At 38.3% G+C, this 21,240-nt stretch overlaps 2 protein-coding genes across 4 annotated transcripts; one reads left to right on the top strand and one right to left on the bottom strand.

Annotated features, from left to right (window-relative positions):
- Positions 1-626: 626 nt before the first annotated feature.
- Positions 627-8,398, bottom strand: LOC123317031 (brefeldin A-inhibited guanine nucleotide-exchange protein 3). The gene is made up of 15 exons (XM_044903378.1): positions 8,009-8,398; positions 7,806-7,939; positions 7,452-7,752; positions 7,240-7,396; positions 6,981-7,187; positions 6,703-6,927; positions 6,421-6,651; positions 6,130-6,349; positions 5,956-6,075; positions 5,726-5,899; positions 5,490-5,673; positions 5,149-5,441; positions 4,825-4,966; positions 1,307-4,773; positions 627-1,248 (listed from the first exon to the last, which is right to left on the bottom strand). The coding sequence occupies exons 1-15, from the start codon at positions 8,091-8,093 to the stop codon at positions 1,033-1,035; spliced, it is 6,156 nt and encodes a 2,051-aa protein (XP_044759313.1). The 5' UTR covers positions 8,094-8,398; the 3' UTR covers positions 627-1,032.
- A 2,563-nt stretch (positions 8,399-10,961) lies between these two features.
- On the top strand, positions 10,962-21,191 carry LOC123317033 (TGF-beta-activated kinase 1 and MAP3K7-binding protein 2). Of its 3 annotated transcripts, none has more exons than XM_044903382.1 (6): positions 10,962-11,281; positions 12,613-14,153; positions 18,967-19,179; positions 19,277-19,480; positions 20,327-20,383; positions 20,871-21,191. In XM_044903382.1, the coding sequence occupies exons 2-6, from the start codon at positions 12,632-12,634 to the stop codon at positions 20,891-20,893; spliced, it is 2,019 nt and encodes a 672-aa protein (XP_044759317.1). In that variant the 5' UTR covers positions 10,962-11,281; positions 12,613-12,631; the 3' UTR covers positions 20,894-21,191. The 3 variants fall into 3 exon arrangements, with proteins under 3 accessions (XP_044759317.1, XP_044759316.1, XP_044759318.1); XM_044903381.1 differs by lacking the exon at positions 10,962-11,281 and adding an exon at positions 11,757-11,819; XM_044903383.1 differs by lacking the exons at positions 10,962-11,281; positions 20,327-20,383 and adding an exon at positions 11,757-11,819.
- The last annotated feature ends 49 nt before the right edge of the window (positions 21,192-21,240 follow it).

Raw genomic sequence — 21,240 nt, 5'->3', positions numbered from 1 at the left:
TGATGGAAGGCCCAGAAGTGGTAGACCACTTGCTACACCACCAATAGAAGACCGTTTTTTAACTCTTTCGGCAAGAACATAGCCTTTCAGCACAGGCCGAATGGAAGTCAACGTCTTCTAGATGCTACAGGTACTTCAATCTCCCCAAGCACAGTCAGAAAACGTCTCCATCCCTTGTGAAGAAGAATTCCCTCACTCGCGAGCACAAGCGTCAAACATTAGGCTGGGTAATGGAGCGGTTACACTGGTGTGATGAATAGCGATACGAATTTTTTACTGACGAGTCAAGATATGGCTGTTTTTCTGAAAGTCGACTAGTACGTGGAAACTGCTGCTCTGTCAAGAAGTCCATCCTTTAGGAGGATACTCAATTATGGTTCTGTTGGAGACTGTTTCGATACCAGAACTGTTTTATGTACTTCCAAGAACCATGAACAGATGTTGATGTTATCAATGGAGGACTCCCACAATTTCAAAAACAACTATTTGCGAAAATGTCGGTTTTCTGTATGCACTGCCACTTAGATCCCACCATGGTTTGTTAGAGAAAACTACTCCACATCTAGCACAGCAGAAAACGCTTCAAAAGCTCCGAGATCCGAAATGAGGGAAAGTGAAAGGCATTCTTTATGAATCGAGATATTTATTGAGGATCAGTTGATAACATAAATAAAACAAACCCTCTGGTTTTTCCTAGGTATAGTTTCATTAAACTCATTTCAAGAAATTACTTGCCATACAAAAATATAAACTATATCGACAGAGCTAACTCAAGAATGAATACACTTTCTCCAAAAATCTTCACAAATTCACATTTATGTTTTGTTTACTTTGGAAAATAAATACTAAAGAAGTGAATGTACTAAGTTTCATCCTGAATGAACATCAAAATTTCAAGATAATACGGGATTAGATATTTGTTGAATTTTAGCTTTGTGTTCCATTATTAAATTTGATTTTAAGCGTTTGAATAATTTGATTTGATAACATCCATGTATTTAACAAAGAGGGAAAATTATGGTACATGCTTATTTAAAAATTATCGTAGTCAATATAAGAAATATTCATTCTCTGTAACAAATTTTCTGCCGACAATTTGATCTTGTCATCTTGAGACCTCACTAGCATTATAGCCCCATCCTTGAGAACTGAGGCTAATGGCCCTAACCTGTCAGAAGACAGACTGCCTAGAAGTTCCAAACAGGCTTCCATCGTTTCTATTCTTGCCGTTTTGTAATCTTCTGCATCCTGTAAAAATGAGTTTGTGAAAAAGTATCAACCTCAACTGAACCTTTATGATACGAACCTTGAAAATGCTGACAGATCTTTGGTGCTGAATTTCTGGTAATATAGGTTGGGGTGGCGGTACATATGTCGATACTGAAAATGGGTTCACCCTAGAAGTAATCGTGTTATTTTTCATTCGACATTCTTCTTCTAATTTGCTCTCGTTTGGTGAACATATATCGAAACCTTCTGATTTAGATCTTTCGTCCGTTTTGGGATAGATACCAGCAATTATATTGTCGTTTGACATGGCAGATTTCCTCATTTGTAAAATAGTATTGGTATCGTATTTGATTGAATTAAGTTCTACTTTATACTTCTCATAGACTTGCTTCGTGTACTTAGCTGCCAGTTCATTGGTCTCGTCGTCTGTTGAAGTACATGTTTCACTTTGTTTCTGCTTGATATCTGGCGAGTTTGAACGGTTTACTTGAATTTCAAACACAGAGTCGTCTTCTATATAATCGTTCGTTAGAACTTCCCTTTCCAAATAGCTTTCGGAATCTGTACTTAAATAATCATCGTCCTTTTTGAAGTCCTCCAATTTGAGCGGTTTAGATTTATATGTAATCTCTTTGGGGGTATTCTCTTTCTCATCACAGTTCTCCTTTTCATCCTCGATTTTCCTTCCAAAATCTTCAGTCAACTTAACGTACGACTCGCATAAAGCTTCCCATTTACTCTGAAGTTTCACTAAGAATTGCTGGACGTATTCCAAATCCGTTGAAGGATTTATTTTTCTATCCTGAGCCAATATACCTTTGAGGTCCTTAGGGTTGATGTTATACTTTTGAATTCCATCAAGACATAACTCAATCAATACTATAATCTGTACAACTTCTGACGTATTGGCTTGGTTGTATAAATTGGCTGCTTTGTTCAAGTTCCCAACCTTCTGAGTCAAGAACTTCAGGCCAGGCCTTTGATCGAATTGTTTGGCTCTAACATTGGAGATTTCGAGACATTTCAACATGATATCCACGTGTTTTGCGTTAACGTTCGTAAGAATACCTCTCAGGCTGCAGGTGTTGATCTGAAGAATGTTCAGAATTGGTGTTATATGATTCAAGTTCTGTAACAAAGCGCTGGAAATAGTTTGAATCAACATTTCATGTGCTAGTATCCCCACTACCAGCCTTCGGAAAGGTACCCTTGTCGCATACAGATCTGAGTTCAAGATGGCAGTTGGATCAAGGGAATACAATAAGAAGACATAACTCCTCGAATCTATCACTATACCGTTTGGAATATCACAGTCGCAGAGTTTACCAATGCACTTGTTGCATGTTGGTCTTTGAGATTGCATAAGGAATATCTGCCTTGCGAGCTCATAAATTCTCTTGTTCTCTTCAACAGTTGAATCTTTTCTTGCGGCAACTTTTACCACTGAAAGATCACCGTAGAAACTGTCGGAGTTTTCTTTGAAGGCGCTGATCAGTTGTTGTAAGGGGTATAAACTGATCGCACATGCCCTGTGAATGTAAACAACGAATATTTCCCATTGGTAAGCGGTTAGGATCTTACCAGCACTCAGAATGATATGACGCAAGCAGGATGTGCCCAGCCTAGCGAAATTCTCATAAGGTTGATCTCCAATTTCCACAAGCACTATCAGCAGTTGCTTGAATGCCAAGTTCGCTGCTGGATTATTGTTGATTTGGTCTTGTTTGGATTTTTCAATCATCTCTTTTTCGCGATATTCTATAGAGTGGTGCATGTAGTCCACCACGAGTTCAGTGGCTAAACCACAGCAATGTTTGAAGTTCATCCAGGCTTCTCCAGTTTTATCTGACATTTTCGCTATTTGACGTAACCAATTTTGAACCATCGGTAGGAGAAGATGATTGATACAGTAAAATCCAAAGTTTATCCCCGGATTTATTATCAAATTCTTGAGGAGGGTGAATAAAGTATCCACTATAAGTGCTTGATTTTTGTTCGAGCAAGTTGTAGCAGCTGTCGATAAGCCTTCTAAGAGAACATACCAAATCTTGAGGACTCCGCTTGGTCTGTCCATTTTGGAAAGGGTTATTCGATTTTCTTCGCAAAGTTTCATTTCGTTCAATGTCGATAGTGTTTCATGAGGTACGTTTATTGATAATTCATCGTCTTGTAGTATGTTCATATATTCCATATTCTGCATTATTCTATCCACTAGCTGAGGTTCTGTATCGATGGTCATTCTATGGGTTAGGTTGAATGTTGGGCATTTGGGCATGTTATACATCATCGATAGAATAGATACACAGTTTTGGAGGAGTTTCAAAGATTCCACACACAAATCAATCGGACCAGCTTTCGGTGAATAATCCAATCCTTTGTCCATCAACATGATATTCTGTTTTTCCGTGGAGATCTTGATCAGAGGTTCTGACGCCGTTTGATCTTCGGGCGGTGTACTGGACTTTATATGAGCTAACAGACATAGGATGTAGTCCAACGCAGCATTAGCAAACACCAAAGTGTTGTCGGTGGATAGGAAAATACGAAAAACTTCCAGTATAGCCACCGCATTGTTTTTCGCGTTGGCAACACGTAAAGTACCAAACAGTGTCCTCCAACCAGAACAAATTTCAGTTCTATTAGCTTCTACGAATTCACAGAGACAAGAAACTATTTGGTCCTGTACGTCTGGATCACACAGCTCCAAACACAAGAGATTCTCGAAGGGCTTGATAAGGGCCTCGTTGAAATGGAAATGAGGCAGCTCAGACTGTTCGTTGAACAGAGCCGTAACAGCGTCGTGAATACAAGTCACCGCTTTTTTCGATACGGCCCTGTCTTTGTGACACGCGGCTTGCATGAAATGAGGACCTACTATTGTCCATACCTTCATCAGATGTATCAGAGGCCTCCCAGATCTTATACATTTTAACGTTACTTCACCAACTCTGTGTAAAAGTAGGATAGCGGGTGGTTTCTTTTGAATCTCCAGCTCTTTCTTCCACCATTTGTTGGTTTTCTGGAGGGATTCCTCGGAATGAGTAAATAGTTGAGCGTGAGAAGCTTTACAGAGCTCAGTTAAGAAACTACAGAGACCAGGAAGGGACAATCTGAATGCCGCGGAGTGGAATAATTCGTCACATTTTTGTGATAAAACGCAGCACACTTTGGCAGCTTGAACTCCTCGCAGAGTCCCTTGGTTAGGTCCATTAAGGACACCACTTCTTTCAATTATTTCGGGGATAGAAGTTGAATTATGTTTGTGACCGTTGCTTCCGGTGTAGGAGTTGTTCTGTAGGAAGCTGTAGACATCTATGCACATCTCGTCTTCGTTGACGTTTGAGTTGAAGCTCATATTCAACCGATCAGAAACGTTGGAACACGTTGTCGATGTTACGATATTGTTTTGGGTGTTTTGAGCAACCATCAGCAATTGTGTAGAGCCCGTTTTACTGAATAGGGCATGTTCTAAGCTCGCTACGGCCACGCATGCGTTGAATATGTGCGGCCAACACGCCGAACTGTGGGATCCCAGGGGTAAACCTGGAAGACGTGGATTTTTAGAAATTTAATCGAAGAAATTATGATAATTACCTTTGGAAACCAACACGTCTAACGAGAGAGCGTGTGAAGCCAATAATTTGGCCCCCTGTGTTTTACAAGATGTGGCAGCTAAATGTGCTAGTATGCTGCTACTTCTGGACTGCAGTTTCAACGTGTTACTCAGATTGGCCGCCTACAAAAATCGTGATGTAAACAATTTCATTATATCAAGAGTATTAATCGATTTATAGCGTTTCACAAGAGATTGCATATCCCCTACATTATCTTATTTCATAGTTTTACCTCCATTTGAATGACAGTCATTTGGCAACGTTATAAATCAATACCAAAACCCAATAGGCTCTGAATGATTACCTTCTGGAGACCTTCGAGACTAGCTGTGATTATATCGTCGGTTACCCTCTGACGATTTTTTTGTCTGGCTCTCCTGGCCACTAATCTACTCAGTGCAGATGCCCCATTTACGTGTGGTTTTTCGACTAATGGCGAACCCAACACAGATACCACGGAACTCCAACAGCATGTCAGGACTCTCCTGGATAGCTTCACTCCGGCTTCTATTTCTGGACTTGTCTCTGGCGTGCCCTGAATTTTTTGCAGCTTTTGCCAATCCGTCAAAAATTGCGATGAACCCAAACCACCAACATCTACAAATAATCGAGCAATAATTGTGATTGGACTGGATATATATGTACCTGTCAGTAAGTTAACGATAGCTGGCTGTGGATTGATGCTTGGGTTGTATCCGGCGTTAAGTAGCAAAGACTTTGCTAGAACATTCTGGTAAAGCTCACAAAGCCAAGTTGCCGATACATAGACAAGTACCCCACTACCGTGTATTTCTTCGACGAATTGGGATTCAGTGATTGGGACAGCAACCTGAAATATTCTTCAATAAGTATCAAGAGCTGGTTTTTTGTTTTCCACTTACATCCTTTGTATTCTCTTCGAAATGCTTGCTTTGTATCAGTTTCAAATCCAAGAGCAGGGCGGAATAGGTCGCTAAGTATATACCATCAGCATTCATGATCGTTGTTACCTCGCAGTTTTGCGCAGAGTTCAGTTGGCAACACTTAGATGCAAACTCTTGCAGAACTTCGTCGATCTGAAATCAATACTTGCCTTACCAAGCTTCCCTGGATCGAAATAAAAAGATCAAACCTGTATGGAAGATCTAAGCGACAACAATTTCGGCAACAATACATTCTGAAGTGTTCTCATGAATTGCCTGGCGTTCTGCCTTTCTACATCCCTGTTACAATCCTCTACAACACTTCTTCCCTGAAAATCAGAGGTTAGGAATTGTGGCTGAAGGATCTGATGCTAACGTCTCACCAAGTTAAGTGATTTGGGTAGTTTGTGCAGTTTCTGCAGCTGTTGGTTTGTCAAAAAACTCTCGTCATCCATTATGCTGTCCTCCGATTGGCTACCGTATTCTTCTGGACCCTCTGTTGAACCTGAGCAGTCTGATTCTGTGCCTGGAACGTCAGGAATATTTCCCTCAATTCCGCTACTATCATCGTCGCTTTGATATTTCAAATTAGCGACTACATCCCTAAAAATTAAGAAGTGTTATTGCCACTTGCCAACACAAGTTTCATCGTGATAGTAGGTATTAGATCTCACCTGTATGGTTTGGGTAGTCTTGCCAAAGATTGGTAAGTAAGAGGACCTGTGTAATCAGCTTGTTCCAAGGTTATATAGCGGGAGTTAGCTATCTCACTGCCCTCTTGATCGAGTCCCTCGCCTGTACAAAGTGCTTCTAATGATCCTAATAAAGCATCTACGCATTCTACGCTAGCTAATAGGACATTTGGATCATCACATTGTGAAGATTCTTCTATTGAGTCCATGATCCTGAAAACTCATCTTATAGCAAATTGGCAGTGAAAGAAGTAGTCTATTTACAGTCTTATGATTGCCATATCATCACCAGCATGTCGATGTATTGGTCCGCTTAATAAAAGGAGATCTGCGAGTCTTCCTGGTGATCTAAGTAACTCCCTAGCAGCTTTGAGAGGCTCCAGACGTTTCAGAGGACTTGGTAGGAGAAGCATGCGGTGGAAAAGCGCCTCCAGTACAGGTCTCAAGGCTCTTTCTCTTCCAACGAGTCTCACTACTTGAATACCAATACTGAAAAAGAATAACTTTGGTTGAAAGCCAAATGATGAGGATAGAAATTTCACCTGTAGACTATCTTCGACTGGTTGGTAGTTAAATATTGTCCAGAGGGGTCTCCAGGTGCCCCGAGGAATGACAACAGTGCTGGGCAAAACCTCTGCCATAGGAACGTCGAAAAATGAACGTTGGAATGTACTGTGTGCGGTAATGTATTCACCAAAGTGAGAAGACACTCGAGAAGGAACACTGTGAGTTCATTCGTCTTCGGAATCCTGAAACTCGACAATGTAACACACGTAATTTGTTAGATTTCGAACGACATACAATCTCATCTCTTCCAGACGGCTGCAGATGTACTGCATCACTGGAATAGCTTCGTTAAAACATGCTACAGCAGAAGTTTTGGTGTAGACCATCTCAGCGCTGCTGCCGGAGTTTTTGTGCTTTTGTTGTTGTTGTAAGATTTCTTGGCATTCTTCATCTGTAAGAGGTTTTAAAGTTGATGTGACTAATGGTGAATTTTGGGATTGTCTTACCGAGAAATGAGCAGAAAGCCATTAGTGTCTGGCTGGCTGCTGCTTGTGCCGCAGCCCTAACTGGCTGTGTACCAGTCTCATAAGCGTCACCACAACGATTTATCAACAGCATCACTAAACGGCCATTCAAAGCCCAACTGGCAGAGCAGGCCATATTGAGCATAACTCGCAAGATATGGACTTGGGTATCTTCGCAGTGGGTGAGCATGGATGCTGTAGCTGATAACAGTTGTGCTGGCAGCCATAAAGAATCATCTTCCGGTTCGATACCTGCTTGAAATCTCTCATCTCTTATTAATTTCTGTAAAATCATTCCTGTTACCCCCGTAAATTTTTGTCTGACAGGTTACTCACATTGAATCCAGTTAAAGCAAATGAAACCAATTTACTCTTTTTGCTTTCGAGAGACAATTTTAGTGGTAGAAAACATACTGTCCTCAATTCATGAGACGGCGTTCTCAAAATATTGTTTTGGGAGGCGAGCAAATCTGTTTGGAAAAATGAATCATTATTGCGGCTTATACGTGTATTCGATTTAGTATGACTTGATCACTTACCGTGAGCTTCTTGAGCGCTTGTTTTAATATTAGACAACTTAGATCCCGTTGATTCTTTCACAATATTCAAAAGTAAATCCTCCATTTCTCATTGGTAATCACTACAATATTCGATGGAAAACGTGAGACATGTTTTAAGGGCAGAACGTAGAGAGCACTGGGCATGCCTGTCGGGAAAATCAATACCCGATGTTTTTCCACACAAATATCAACAAGTGGTTTGCACGGTCATTAATGACTTCACAATTTGAATTTAAATTTCCATATGCACCTCATCGATCTGGGTAATTTGAACCGCAAAACGTCGATTTAGGTTTCAAATTATGGGATTCTGGATAAGCGGAATGCAACTGAGGGAGAGAATTTCCATTGTTCATTCACAGCGTTCGATAAATGTGTGGTTTTAATTATCAAGGAAGTGATAAGAAACCTACATTATTAACAGGATCCAGGGAGATTCTTCATTGGAGAGAATGATGGGAGGTTAATAACCCACATCTATTCTAGTAGGAAAATGAAGAATTTCGTATTGAAATTGATCGACTCCTGGACTAGCCTGAATATTTCGGAGATGAACTCAATTTTTTTCAAATTATTATATGCACTTAATAATTTTTTGATAATATAGGGATTTCTTTCTGTGAATCTATCAGCTGCTTCACAATTTACTATTCAATATCCATTGTTAAATACACTGCGCAAAATAATTAACGCACATTCTGAAAAACTCAATTTTAATGAAAGTTAAATATACATTGACTTTATAACTTATTTTTTATGTTCTCTCGGGAAGGTTTTGAACGAAACAAGACACATTTAATGGAAGAAAAATTCAGGATTTCACCGAATCTTATGTGAAAGAAGAGAAATGAACAATTTTCGAAATACTGAAATGCTGATAAGTGATTTAATACTTGGTATTTCCACCCCTTGCGTTAATTACAGCTCGGGAACGACTGTTCATACTCAAAATGAGTGATCTTGAAATGTTCTGATCTAATCCTTCCCAGATTTCTCCGAGTTGGATTCCTAAGTCATTAAGAGTAGCTGGATGATTCTCTGAACTTCTCAGCCTTCTATTGAGGTTGTCCCAAACCTGCTCAATCGGATTGAAATTTGGACTTCTTCCTGGCCATTCCATTCGAGAGACTTCAACCTCTTCAAGGTACTCATGAACGATGCGCGCACGATGGGGTCTGGCATTATCGTCCATAAAAATGAAATTTTCACCAATGTATGGGGCTAATGGCACTACATGCTCTTCAAGAATGTTCCTTATATACTTATCAGCATTCATAGCTCCATTATCAACGACCACTAGGTCTGTGCGAGCGGTCAAAGATATTCCACCCCATACCATAATCGATCCTCCCCCGAAACCAGTAGTATTCAGGCAATTGCACTGAGCATATCATTCATGTGGACGTCTGTATACAAGGGAACGTCGATCACAATGGTAGAGGCAGAATCTAGACTCATCTGTGAAGAGAACTCTTTCCCAATCGGCCTCTTCCCAATGGATATGCTCTCTCGCAAAATCCAAACGCGCCCTTCGATGGGCTGGGGTAAGAGCTGGGCCTCTTGCCGCGACACGAGGCCTTAAATCATATTCTCTGAGGCGATTTCTTATTGTCTGAGTGCTAATTTGCACCTCATGAGTTTGCTCAAGCTGAATTTGAAGGAGGCGAGCGGTTGCAAATCGTTGTCTCAACGAGGAAACTCTCAAGTAACGTTCTTGAATGGCAGTTGTTACCCGCGGTCTACCCTGTCCTGGTCTTCGGACATTCATACCTATCTCCCTGAATCGCTGCAACATTTTGGACACACTTGTATGGGAAACTCCAAACCTTTCTGCAATTCTTGTGTATGTCCACCCTTCTTCTCGCAAAACTACCGCTTGGGCACATTCCCCTTGGGTCAAATTGCGTGTTTCGCGTTGCATTGCGATCGAGTGTAGAAAATCAAACGAAAGAAAAACTATTGATCACTAGAATTGATCGAGAATGACTGATTTTAGAATGGAGCCAATATATTGGCTCCATGGATAACATATGGATGCATAATTCTGATAAAAATAATTATCATTGAGAACACCTTCAGTTGTAGAATAAATTTGAGATTTCCATAATGTGCGTTAATTTTTTTGCGCAGTGTATAAGAAGTACGTATTTGAATTTTGTTTGCGAAATACAAGATTAATTTTTCGATCGATTTTTAATCTCAAGTGGTGAAAACTGCTTGAAAATTCTAATTTCTGTCCTGTATTGACCCAGAAATATTTTCATTATTACTTATCTGTACTATCGCTACAAAAGCTAATAGATTTGTTCATACAATGTGAAAATTATTTGCTTTTTTCTGATAAACTTTAAAAACTCTTTCCATCTTGAAGGCAGAGTAAAGGAATTAACAGTTTCTCAATTAATTTCAAATGGCTTCTAATTTCAAAGCTCCTTTTAGACTTTAGAGTTACTGCGAAATAAAACTGGAAGAAGCTTTAAAATTGATTATGAAACTGCTGTAAGTGGGTAATTCATGAAGCGAATACTCCAACTTAATTCACTTTAAAAAACCGCAAACATGTTCTTTATTGGATTGCTATGAATCTATTTACCAAAATCTACTTCACTCTTTGCTCCTCTATATCCAATATTTAAAGCTTTCCTGCGAAATACAAAATCGATTAAGTTGACTTTTCTTACTGTATGAGGTGAAATATGCTTGAAAATTGTTATGAGCTCTGTATTGATCCAAAAATATTCTGATCTATCAGTATAAAAGCTGTTAGATACATTCATGCAATGTGAAAATTATTATCATAAAATCTTTAAGCTGAAGTTACAGCTGCACAAACGATTTTGAGATCCCATCTTCAAGGCAGAAGCAAGTGGGAAATTGATGCTACTTATATTCTGACTTAAGTCACATTCAGATGGCTCCCTCTGGCGTCGTATCTGGTTAAAAGCAACTTGTTGTTTGCTGTTGCCCGAATAGTGAACTGCTAACCGTGGATAATGTGAGAGTGAAAAGAAATTTAGAAGTCAATTTGGACGACAGCCTCTTTCTCGACTTCAGTATTCGTGTTGCATTTCACCTAGGGACACAAAAACATTGTGTCGTGGACGTGTACGAAGTCCTAGTGCGGACGATTTTGTTGTGCAATTAACACTAATAATATCCCCGTTCGAATTGCCATAGTCTTGTGTATACGAAAAGTGGAGTTTCTGTTTTTACATAATTCAGGAATATTGAAAGTTTTGTTATGTGAATCTGGTGAGTTGAGATCAGCGAAGGTTGTATTATGGTCTTTTATGAATTTTTGGCTTTTCCCGTTGTTCAAGTTGAAACTTGACAGGCTCAACTGCTTTTTTGCACCTGATTTTTCGCCCACTGCACTTTGTGGTATGTCAAACGTCAAGAATGACGTCAAATATAACGCCCCCGCTCTGTTTCGAAAAAACTCTTGTTTTTGTCTGGTTATTCGGTGTTTACAGCCAAAATTTCGAAAGATATATTTTACGACGTCTGGATACTTAGATTTAACCCTCTTTGATGGACGCTGAGAATATTGACCTTTATAATGCCATTGTTTTTGTTTTCTTCCTATGTATATTCAAGAAGTAAAAGATTATATTCTTGGGCATATTTACTTATCTTTTGATGAACTTACGTCTATCGTTAAAAGAGTTTTACTTCCTAGAGAGATAAAAGGCGATATCATTTTTTTTATAGATAAACGGTTGTATTAGTACTGCTTTTGAAATTGTCAGATAGAAATGAATAGATCGCGAAGCTTTGTGTATAAAAACGGGTAAAGTATAGAAATACATCTCTGCATTCCATCCTCATGTTATGAAATGTTTTTTATTTGAAACAGCCGAAATTTCGAAATTTCCAAGATCTCCTCAAAATTCATACCATGACGAATAATCACTGTCTTCTGAAACCAATTCAATAAACTGGCGAAAAGAAACAGTATACCAGTTGAACTTCGGCAGCAAATATTTTTAAGTCTTGGGAATTTGAGGAATTTTAAACATCTGTAACCGAATGGAAATAATTAAGTATGTTTGTTTATTTATAGATTCGGGTCGATCAACTAATATTTTATAAGAGCTCGATTTTCGAAATTATAAAATTTTGACCAATGGCCTGATTGCGGAGGCTTATATTGAGTATCGATATGGTTATTTTGAATTGGCAACTCTTAAACGTTTGGATTGGTTCTGTGATTAAAAGTGGTAAATCGGAGTATTGAAAAAATGTGCAAATATATCTTTATCATCCTTCATCACAAGTTTGTCTTTTCCATCTTCCATATATGCTTTGTACGTCTGTAAACGATTCTCATGAACAATCCCCAGCAAATATATTTTGATTAGTAATAATTTTTTACGTGGCCCTGAAAAGAACAATTTTCTATAATATTCGTAAATTATACTGCAATTTCCAATTTTTTGAACTGTTCAGCATATTGTAACGTCAAAAAAATTCCAAGTGCAACGTTTAATTCAGAGTATATTGTACCTGTTTTACAGGGTGTCTATAATGTGCTGAAAAAATGAAGATTTATATTTCAACATCAAATCTCTCTGCGTTTCCAGGGAATCACTATGGCCTGCCATGTTTCGCGAAGCAGAGCGACGCAGGTCGTCCAACGTTCGTTTCAAACAACTGTTCCACGAGCTCAAACAGCAATTCCCCACCATACCTGACGAAGTGATAGCCAACTGCATACTCGAAACTGCAAGCAGCAACGCATCCAGAGACATCAACATCATAGAAGCCTTGAAAAATCGCGTAACATCCAGGTGTTCCTCAGAAGAGCCCATGGGACGTCCCTCGACAGCGTCCGACGTGCCAGCAATCAAAACGACAGAGATATCCGACAGAAGAGCGAGCGTACCTGAGGACTCACCCAGAAAGAAGGCGCTGGAGCAGAGGAAACATCGGAAACAACATAAGGCTGCTAAGGAAGACGCCCACTCTGATGACGATGATCGTGAAGGTGATAGGGAAAAAAGGAAACTCTCCAGTTTATTGAGGAAAACGATAAAGACTATCAAGAGCCCAACAAGGATAGATTACAAGAATTCAAGGAAACATCACAACAAGAAACATCACCCCAAAAGAGATTCTGAAGGAACATCGTCGAAAGAAACTTCACTATCGCCAACAGACGAAGGAGAGGCAGAATCATTACTCACGGTGTCGGCTTTGAAACAACACTTCGAGCAATCTAAGACCAATGGGATTAGGGAGAAGAAGCCCTCACCCAAACTGAACGCCATATCTTCCCCCCGTCAGTCGGAAATGAACAAAAGTCTGGAGACAACTTCTGAATTGAACCAAGACTCCCAGGTGAAACCTTCATCGGCGTCACCACCCAAACGTCCAACTTCTTTGGCTTTGAACGTTGCTAGACCGCTCGGTAAAGGTTGGAAGAACGGGTTACAGTTGTCGGAGAAGTGTAGGAACCTACCCCAGTTGTTGAACGCGAATCTTTTAAGTGATAAGCCGCCGAGGTCACCAGTGTATAATAAAAAAACCGTTGGCGCTAAAGGGAAAAACGTTTTGCACGACCTAAAAGGCGTCAGTTCACCCGGTAGTGATAAAGAAGAACCTTCTAGTGCGTCGAAAGATGTTAGTGTGAACACTGGTGCTAGAAAGAAGGAAACTGTATCAACCCCTACCCAAACGACTGATACCTTACTTGGGGAACCTGCGGGTGGTAGTGTTAACCTCTCTTTCAACGTCAACTGTTCCCTGGACGTCATCCAGAGTCCAGTGAATCCTAGACGAACCTCTACTCTTCAAGTTACGCCAGAAACTCCTTGGGGCCTGAGAGAACCTACCTCGCCCCGTAGCTATACGACTGTTAACCTTACTCTTAGAACTCCAAGCTCCACGCCCCAACCCCCGATAGATATAACGTCCCAAAATTCTAGTCTGACTTACTCCACCAGCAGCTTTGACTCTCAGAAGGGCCTGCAGAAGCGTCTGCAGATCACCGTTGGTCCAACTGGTGGTAATGTGATAGCGAGCAGGGTAAGACCGGAATCTTGTGAGTTTGAGGTTAGCCCATCGGCCAAGTTCGACGTAGTTGCCAGGAGATCTCCGGACAAAATGGCGGAAAATGAAGAACGTAAGTTAATCGTGAACATATTTTGATTGAAGAATCGATAAAATAGATTTTGCACCTGCTATTCCTTTCTGTGCAGTTGCTCATAGAAATTAGAGCGTTATGACTCGCCCAAAATATCTGTTATTTCCGGAGTTTTAGCCCAAAAGGTAGCAAAAGATTGAGTTGATTCTTGGTTCTGTCCTTTAACTTCCGAAAGAAAGAAGCTCTGTTTCTGACTGGTGGTTTAAAAGTTCCAATTGAATTCAAACTCTGTAGCTAGTTTCAAAGTATACCAATACAAAGACTTAACTCGACTTCGAGATATGTTTTCGAAATGCAAGGTGATGTTTTTACCCTGAACACTTTGAATGAGGATTAATGTGTCAGGCCCTGGAATATTGAAATAATTGATATTTCCCCTACTCGATCACAGCATGCAGAAACAACAATAGGTTGTCTCTCATAGCATGGTTTCAATACCTGCCCAAGTTTCAACAAATTCCGTCCATAAGTTTGACTTTGATGATGGTGTCAGTACATTTCTATGAATCACGAAAATCACCCTGTAGATTTCTGGGGAATGTCATAAATATATTTTGTATAGTCAATCCATACTCAGGTAGTCTTTCTCTATCTCTGATAAGAGTATGTGCAGTTACTTCGTGCATAACACAGTTTAGGATTACCAAAAATCATCTTGTCGCTCCAAGTCTTGCAGTCTGTCCCCGCCTTTAGAAAAATTCACACACTTATTTCAGAATATGCAGGTACAGAGTACAGATCCCCAATGGATCCAAGCATCAGGTGTTCGTTTTGCCCGCGGGGGCTAAATTTAGAACTCCGGAACCCACGTAAAGTCAAGACAGTTATTATGGTCTGAGGAACAAGGACGTCCCAACGTTTATAAACGTTTTGCGAGATCTACTTGATTCGGATACGTCGAATTATACGCCCGATACCGACCAAAACGGTGCTTTTTCTGTGGGACATGGCAGTCATTATGCTACTGCACCGATTTGTAAAGGAGTCAACGACTTGTCAGGTTCCTTTGAAGAGAAACGACAATTTTTGAGACAACATTTCGAAGAAGAAAGTATATAACCTCTTGTAAAATATTATTTTTATGTTATGCTCCTACGTTTTCAACCCTTAAAATAAGACGATTGGTCCCAAGGGCTTGGAGGTCCGTTACCGAAGATTCGGAAGATTATAGAGTTATCTCTAGGTTGAGTCTTTGACTCCTACGAATATTTTAACATAGCCATTTTGAGTTTTCATAATGAGCTGTGCCACCCCTGGAAAAACAAAATTACCTCTAGAATAACAAAGATTAACCTTCCTCTTTGAGAATAAAGGCTAAATCTGTGACACTACACGTCTGTGGATCTTTTAAACAGAGTTGTAATCAGCCCAAGTGCCCAATTTTTCAAATTTCACAGATACTTTTTAATTTTTAAACATCAAATCACTCGAAAACGGCGCGTTATACGAGAAAAATATGAAGAATACTTTCATTTTACAGAACGTTCAAATATTTAGTAGGTAGCGTCCAAGTTAGTTTCAAGTGTTGGGTTCTTTGAAGTTTTGGTATTTTTATGGTACGTAATGATGATAATGAGAAAACTGCAAGATATCTTGTGTTCGAAAAGGATTTATTAAATAACTGGAGAACTATATTCCGAAATTCATTTCATTTGATAGAACCGTTTGTCAGATATAATTAAAATTAACATGTTTTTATGGTTTTTCAACAGCCTGTATCTTTTAAACCGAGCCGATTCGGAAAAAATGGTAAGGAAAAAAAGTGTTGCTTTTGGCCCCAAGAATCTACTGTTAAAATATTCGTACAAGTCAAACACTCACCCTGTATAGTCTTTGCGAATGACTAATGAGCGGACACTAAACTAATGGCGTAAACTATTACCTATTTACAAATTTTTGTGCAATGATGTCTTAGTCTTTTTCTAACAAAGAGAATTTCTTCAGTTTCATTTTCGAAAATAAGAAACCAAGTAGGTATGTCTCATTTGTCACTAGATGAAAAAATCTCTCTGTGGGTTGCTGGACGTTTCAATATAACGACTCTTTAAAGGCCGATGAGAGCAAAATGGATGAACATGCTAACGCATGTCCGAAGGTGGAGTGTAAATTCGTTCGATGTTTACCAAATTCTAAAATAAGAACAATTCATCTTGGAAGACAGCACAGATTACATTCTTTGCAATCTGCAGGAGTTGATACCGAACAGAAAATAATAAATATCGCGTATTCAACATTTTTTTCGTTGCCATTGATCCAATTAGAAACGCTGCAAATTACTCAGACATTCATATCTTGCGTTCGAATAAAAACTATAATTGTTGGAAAAATGATGTACCTTACTGCCTACTAAATCAGTCAGCGCAGAGACAATTCTGTATCTTATAATGGGGAAATCCCGTTAACCTAATTAATTATTCTATCAATATTTCCATTGGAAATCCCCTTGTTTTTCCAAACAGATCATAAACATCGAACCAAATATCGTTGTTTTTAAGGGCTCAAAATAGAACTGTTCATCATATTATAAACGACTCAATTAAAATCAAAGGAATGATACAGAGTGAATAAATAGTAGAGCACACAATTCATATCTTCGGTATTCACTATTTAAACTTATTGAATTCAACATTTTACTTTTTATATGTAGGTATCTATATTTTGAACTCATTCTGTATAGTTATCCTAAAATTATCCATTCTGAATATATCGAATCGATCAATACATTCTATTGATTTTCCAGGAATATAAATAGATAATTCTTCTAATAATGTAAGGAGTGCCACAAAACAGTTTTTATTGACAAATAAAAATTTACGTCAGATGTAGGAGTCCATTGAATTGTTTGAGTTACCTATTCACGTGGGTAGATCGAAAGAGTTTGGTTTCAAATGAGAACAACATTTAGAGTGATATCAAAATTGAGCACGATTTTTGTTTTTATGTTTATACTTCCATCTTTGGAATCTAAAACAAACAAAAACCCCAATCGCTGACAATCGAGAATTCTAGACAAGATTATAAAAATGTTTTCAATAAGAGCTTGATGAATAGGTAATTGAAAGAAAAGGAATGACGAATTTACGTATGGAAACAATGTTGAACCATCCTGAAATTTCAGTGTACACTTCGAGTGTACGGAGAGCGAATAAACTGTTTTTTGTTTAACACAGTTACAATGCAATTACTCCTGTTATACCGAAACACAATGATACATTATGCATTTCGAAAACGATTTCTCAAGTACAGGTGCCAAAGCAGTTAAATGACTTGAAAACTATTTCGCAATAACGGTTTCAAGCGATGAGTTCATTCTTATCGTTTCTTATCAATGCTTGATGCAATTGAAATTCTGTTATGTATTTAAAGGGCCAATAAAAACCTCGGAAAATTGATGTTGTATGTGGCAAAGTGAGCCTTTCCTATTAGGTAAAAACCGAAACCAATTTAAAGCCATCAAATTTAAGTATGGAATACCTACTTAGTGACTACTTTTTATCACTTTTCGCCGAATAACTCATGTGATTTTGTTTATACAGCCTCCCTAACCCTAAGAACTAATGTCTGTTGTTGTGCATATAAAATGCAAACATTCAAGTTTTCTCTTGAATGACCACTTCAATTTTTGAGTAGTGTGGTATGATGAAGAGAACTTACGTATAACATAATATTCTAATGAAAACTCCTTGGTATAAACCTATTTTTAATATACAATTTGCCCGAGCGTTTATGTCGATCTTTAAATGGACAATCGCAGATAGAATCATTTAACTTTTTATAGCCATCACCTATTTTTTTTGACAATTAAATGTTCTAGAAGCAGTAAAACGCGTGCATGGTTGAATGCCAGCGATTCAATTTCGAGGAATATGTAAATTGCTCATTTCTTTTTATATATATTGGTGGGAATATTATACTGAGCACGTTCGCTTACTTGGTAGAAGCTGGCGATTCTCAAGCTACAATGTTTCATTATTTATATTAGTTGTAGGACACAATGTTTTCGGGGATGTGGGTCAAGTTTTGCGATGCAGATAGCAGCTTGAGATTCATTATTATAGTGTCAAGATATTGTTGACGTATAAAAATAGACCGAGAGGTGAATTACTTCATGGATGTTTTTATCCTACGGCCAGGTGAAAGATGTCAACAGGTTTTTTGTGTTTTACTTTAAAGCTATACGACGAAACTTTTGGAAGAAGGATGAAAGGATGATTTTTTCTATATATAAGGTGTTCAATAAAGATGCGACGTCTGAAAACATGGGGTCGAATATGCACCCCTTCATGCTAGACACTTCGGTCACTTTTAATACCTTTCTATCTTCTTTATTGATATCTTTCAGCATATCCCACATACAGCAATACCTGATGTGATGAATAATGATTCATTCCTATGAATTTTATCGACATAAAATGTCGCATGTTATTAATTCCATTCTGAAGTATTATTAACTTGACTCTGTTTAAACAACAGTAAAAAAAACTACCTATCGTTCGTTTGCGGTTACCATTAAGCGATTAACATGATTAGAAGTCACATTAAGAACTCGTTCTGAAAGCTACCATGGGTAAAATGAGTCATCGCACGAAGACAGCGTGACGATGTGTTGAAAAGATATCAAGGAGAAATCGCCAAAACTTCCGTTATAAATGCTAATGATTAAAATCTGAACTGAAACGATTTAAAACGCAGAAATAGGTTATTTTTCGAATATCAATGCATGGGATTCAACAAGAACGTTCTAACATTCCAAAAAATAGCACTTGAAACAATAATCTGGTATTTATTTTAGCACCCGTTGTGGTTAAACAACAAGCAATGATAGATAAGCTGCGGATACTGCTGACCAACGAAAAAACGAGGTTGATAGTGCTAAGGCAAGAGGTAGCAGACCTCCAGAAGAGAGCCATCCAGAGCCCTGCAGATATTCAGAAGTGGACACTGATGAAACATAGCATCACCCACTTGAGGTATCAGTGTCAGCAGTTGGTCCCATACATTAAAGGTTAGATCAGCATCAAATTCCCATTGTTGTCTCCAGCTTCTGTCGCAGGCTAGGTTACAACTATATCAGATAACCCAGTAATTTTTGTACTTTCCAGATGTGATCGAGCCAGAATTTTACAATAACCTGTATCGAGGTCAACCACTGGCAGGCAACGATGATTCGTTTGAACCACAGCGAAGAAATAACCTCTTCCAGCAAGACCAAGATGGTCCCAAGTGGAACTGCGATGTTTGTACATTCCTGAATCACCCCCAACTCAATAAGTGCGAGCAGTGCGACATGCCTAGGTTCATCCACGGTAGGATACTACCGAGATCTTTGAGTGTTAACGTGCTTGATACCTAATCTCAAATTGCATTGTTGCTGTTCTTGGAGTTGAAGTGCTTATGTACCTTATGTAACCTTTAATTGTGATAGATATTTGCGTTCTGAAAGGAAAGGCTTTTGTGGTGTGATATGTTTCTGAAAGACCTTGAATTGTTTCGCAACTTTTCTCCAGTGGAGTTTACTGATAAACTTTCTAGGTAGTGATTTCAAGGGTGTGATATACACGGTGTTTATTGAAGATTCGATCAAAATAGTTTGATAGTAATCACCTCTTGAGTTTTGGCCACATCTTCAGTAAACACCCTGTATAAACTTCATAAATTAGTGTTTTCCAGGATGTACTTTTTTCTGCTCAACAAAATGATTAGGTACTCGTTATCACTTGAGTAATGATCGAAATATTATATTCAACAGCTATTGTAGTGAATATAAGTCTTCTTCAAGCCGGAAGCTATTTTGAATTTCAAAACATAAACGCAATATTCTGGGGAAAGGATATGAATATTTTGCACTTCAAATCAAAATTACACGGATCGGAATGGAAAATTAAGAAAATCTTTGTTCATTACAATTCCTGGAATATTTAACGACACATATCGAGTATTTATATGGGGTATATAAATTGGTTTCTTATTTCACAAGATGAGTTTTTTACTTTTCTTGATATTGTGCAATGCTTTATTTGTTAATATTTATCACTCGCCTATACACGAGACTGCAAAAAATTTAGGATAGTGTGTGTGATGTGAATTTTTTCAATTTATTCTATGAATAAAGTATGCTTGATGTTATTTCTTCTTTTCCTTTCTCTTTTCAGTATCTGCATCGCCAGGAGATAATATACATATCCACGTTACCCCAAGAATTTCCAGAAGTAAGATGTTTGTTTTGGAATTAATCGAAAATAACGCTTTTAACGTGTGATGCGCTTATTTATTTATCTTTTGGATTCCCAGAAATCAGTATCGAATTCCTTGATTCTGATTTCAAAATTATCCTTCCAAGAATAAAGAATTTGGGTTCTTATGTTTTCAGTCTCTTAGGGTCTCAAAACATTTCTTTGATTTTGGCTATTCTCTGAGGGTCTCTCCATTTTTCAAGATATGAAAAATGTTTGCATGTATACCCTCTGAAGAGATTTTACGGTAGGTTCATACAGCGTTACTAAGAACTGATACCTAGGAAAGATCACTTGTTTGCCTTCTACCAGTTAGATTGGCACTTTCTTAGTAACTCTGTATGAACCAACCATGACAATTGAATTAACGAATAACCATATTTCCTGCTGTTGTGTTTGGAGAACTTTTGACTTTTTCTGGTTAACATCTTCAGCCTAATGATAATCATATTGTTTATTTCAGGAATAGTCAGATCCTGGCTCTAGGGAAAAAATTCTACCCAATATTCTTGTTGAAAACAACATTGGTGATTCTTTCAGAATACGAACTTTCGAAATTCCAGCAATATTTTGGTGGTTGCAGCTTGAATAGCTGAACAACTGGGTGATATGTCATGAGCAGTAAAATATTGAGATGACCCATGAACAAATTTGTGTTTAGTTGATTTTTCTCTGAATTTTCGATAGCATCCAAAACCATTGCTCAATCATAAATATATATGCTTATTTTTCAACATCTTTATAGGCAATAGCTGAATATACGATGTACATTTTTTTATCAATTCGTGACTCAAAGAAAATTATTTTTAATATTTTATATTTTTCTCGAAATA

The sequence above is a fragment of the Coccinella septempunctata genome, chromosome 7 (assembly GCF_907165205.1).
Source record: "Coccinella septempunctata chromosome 7, icCocSept1.1, whole genome shotgun sequence".
NCBI lineage: Eukaryota > Metazoa > Arthropoda > Insecta > Coleoptera > Coccinellidae > Coccinella > Coccinella septempunctata.
This window is presented reverse-complemented; position numbering and strand designations above follow the sequence as displayed.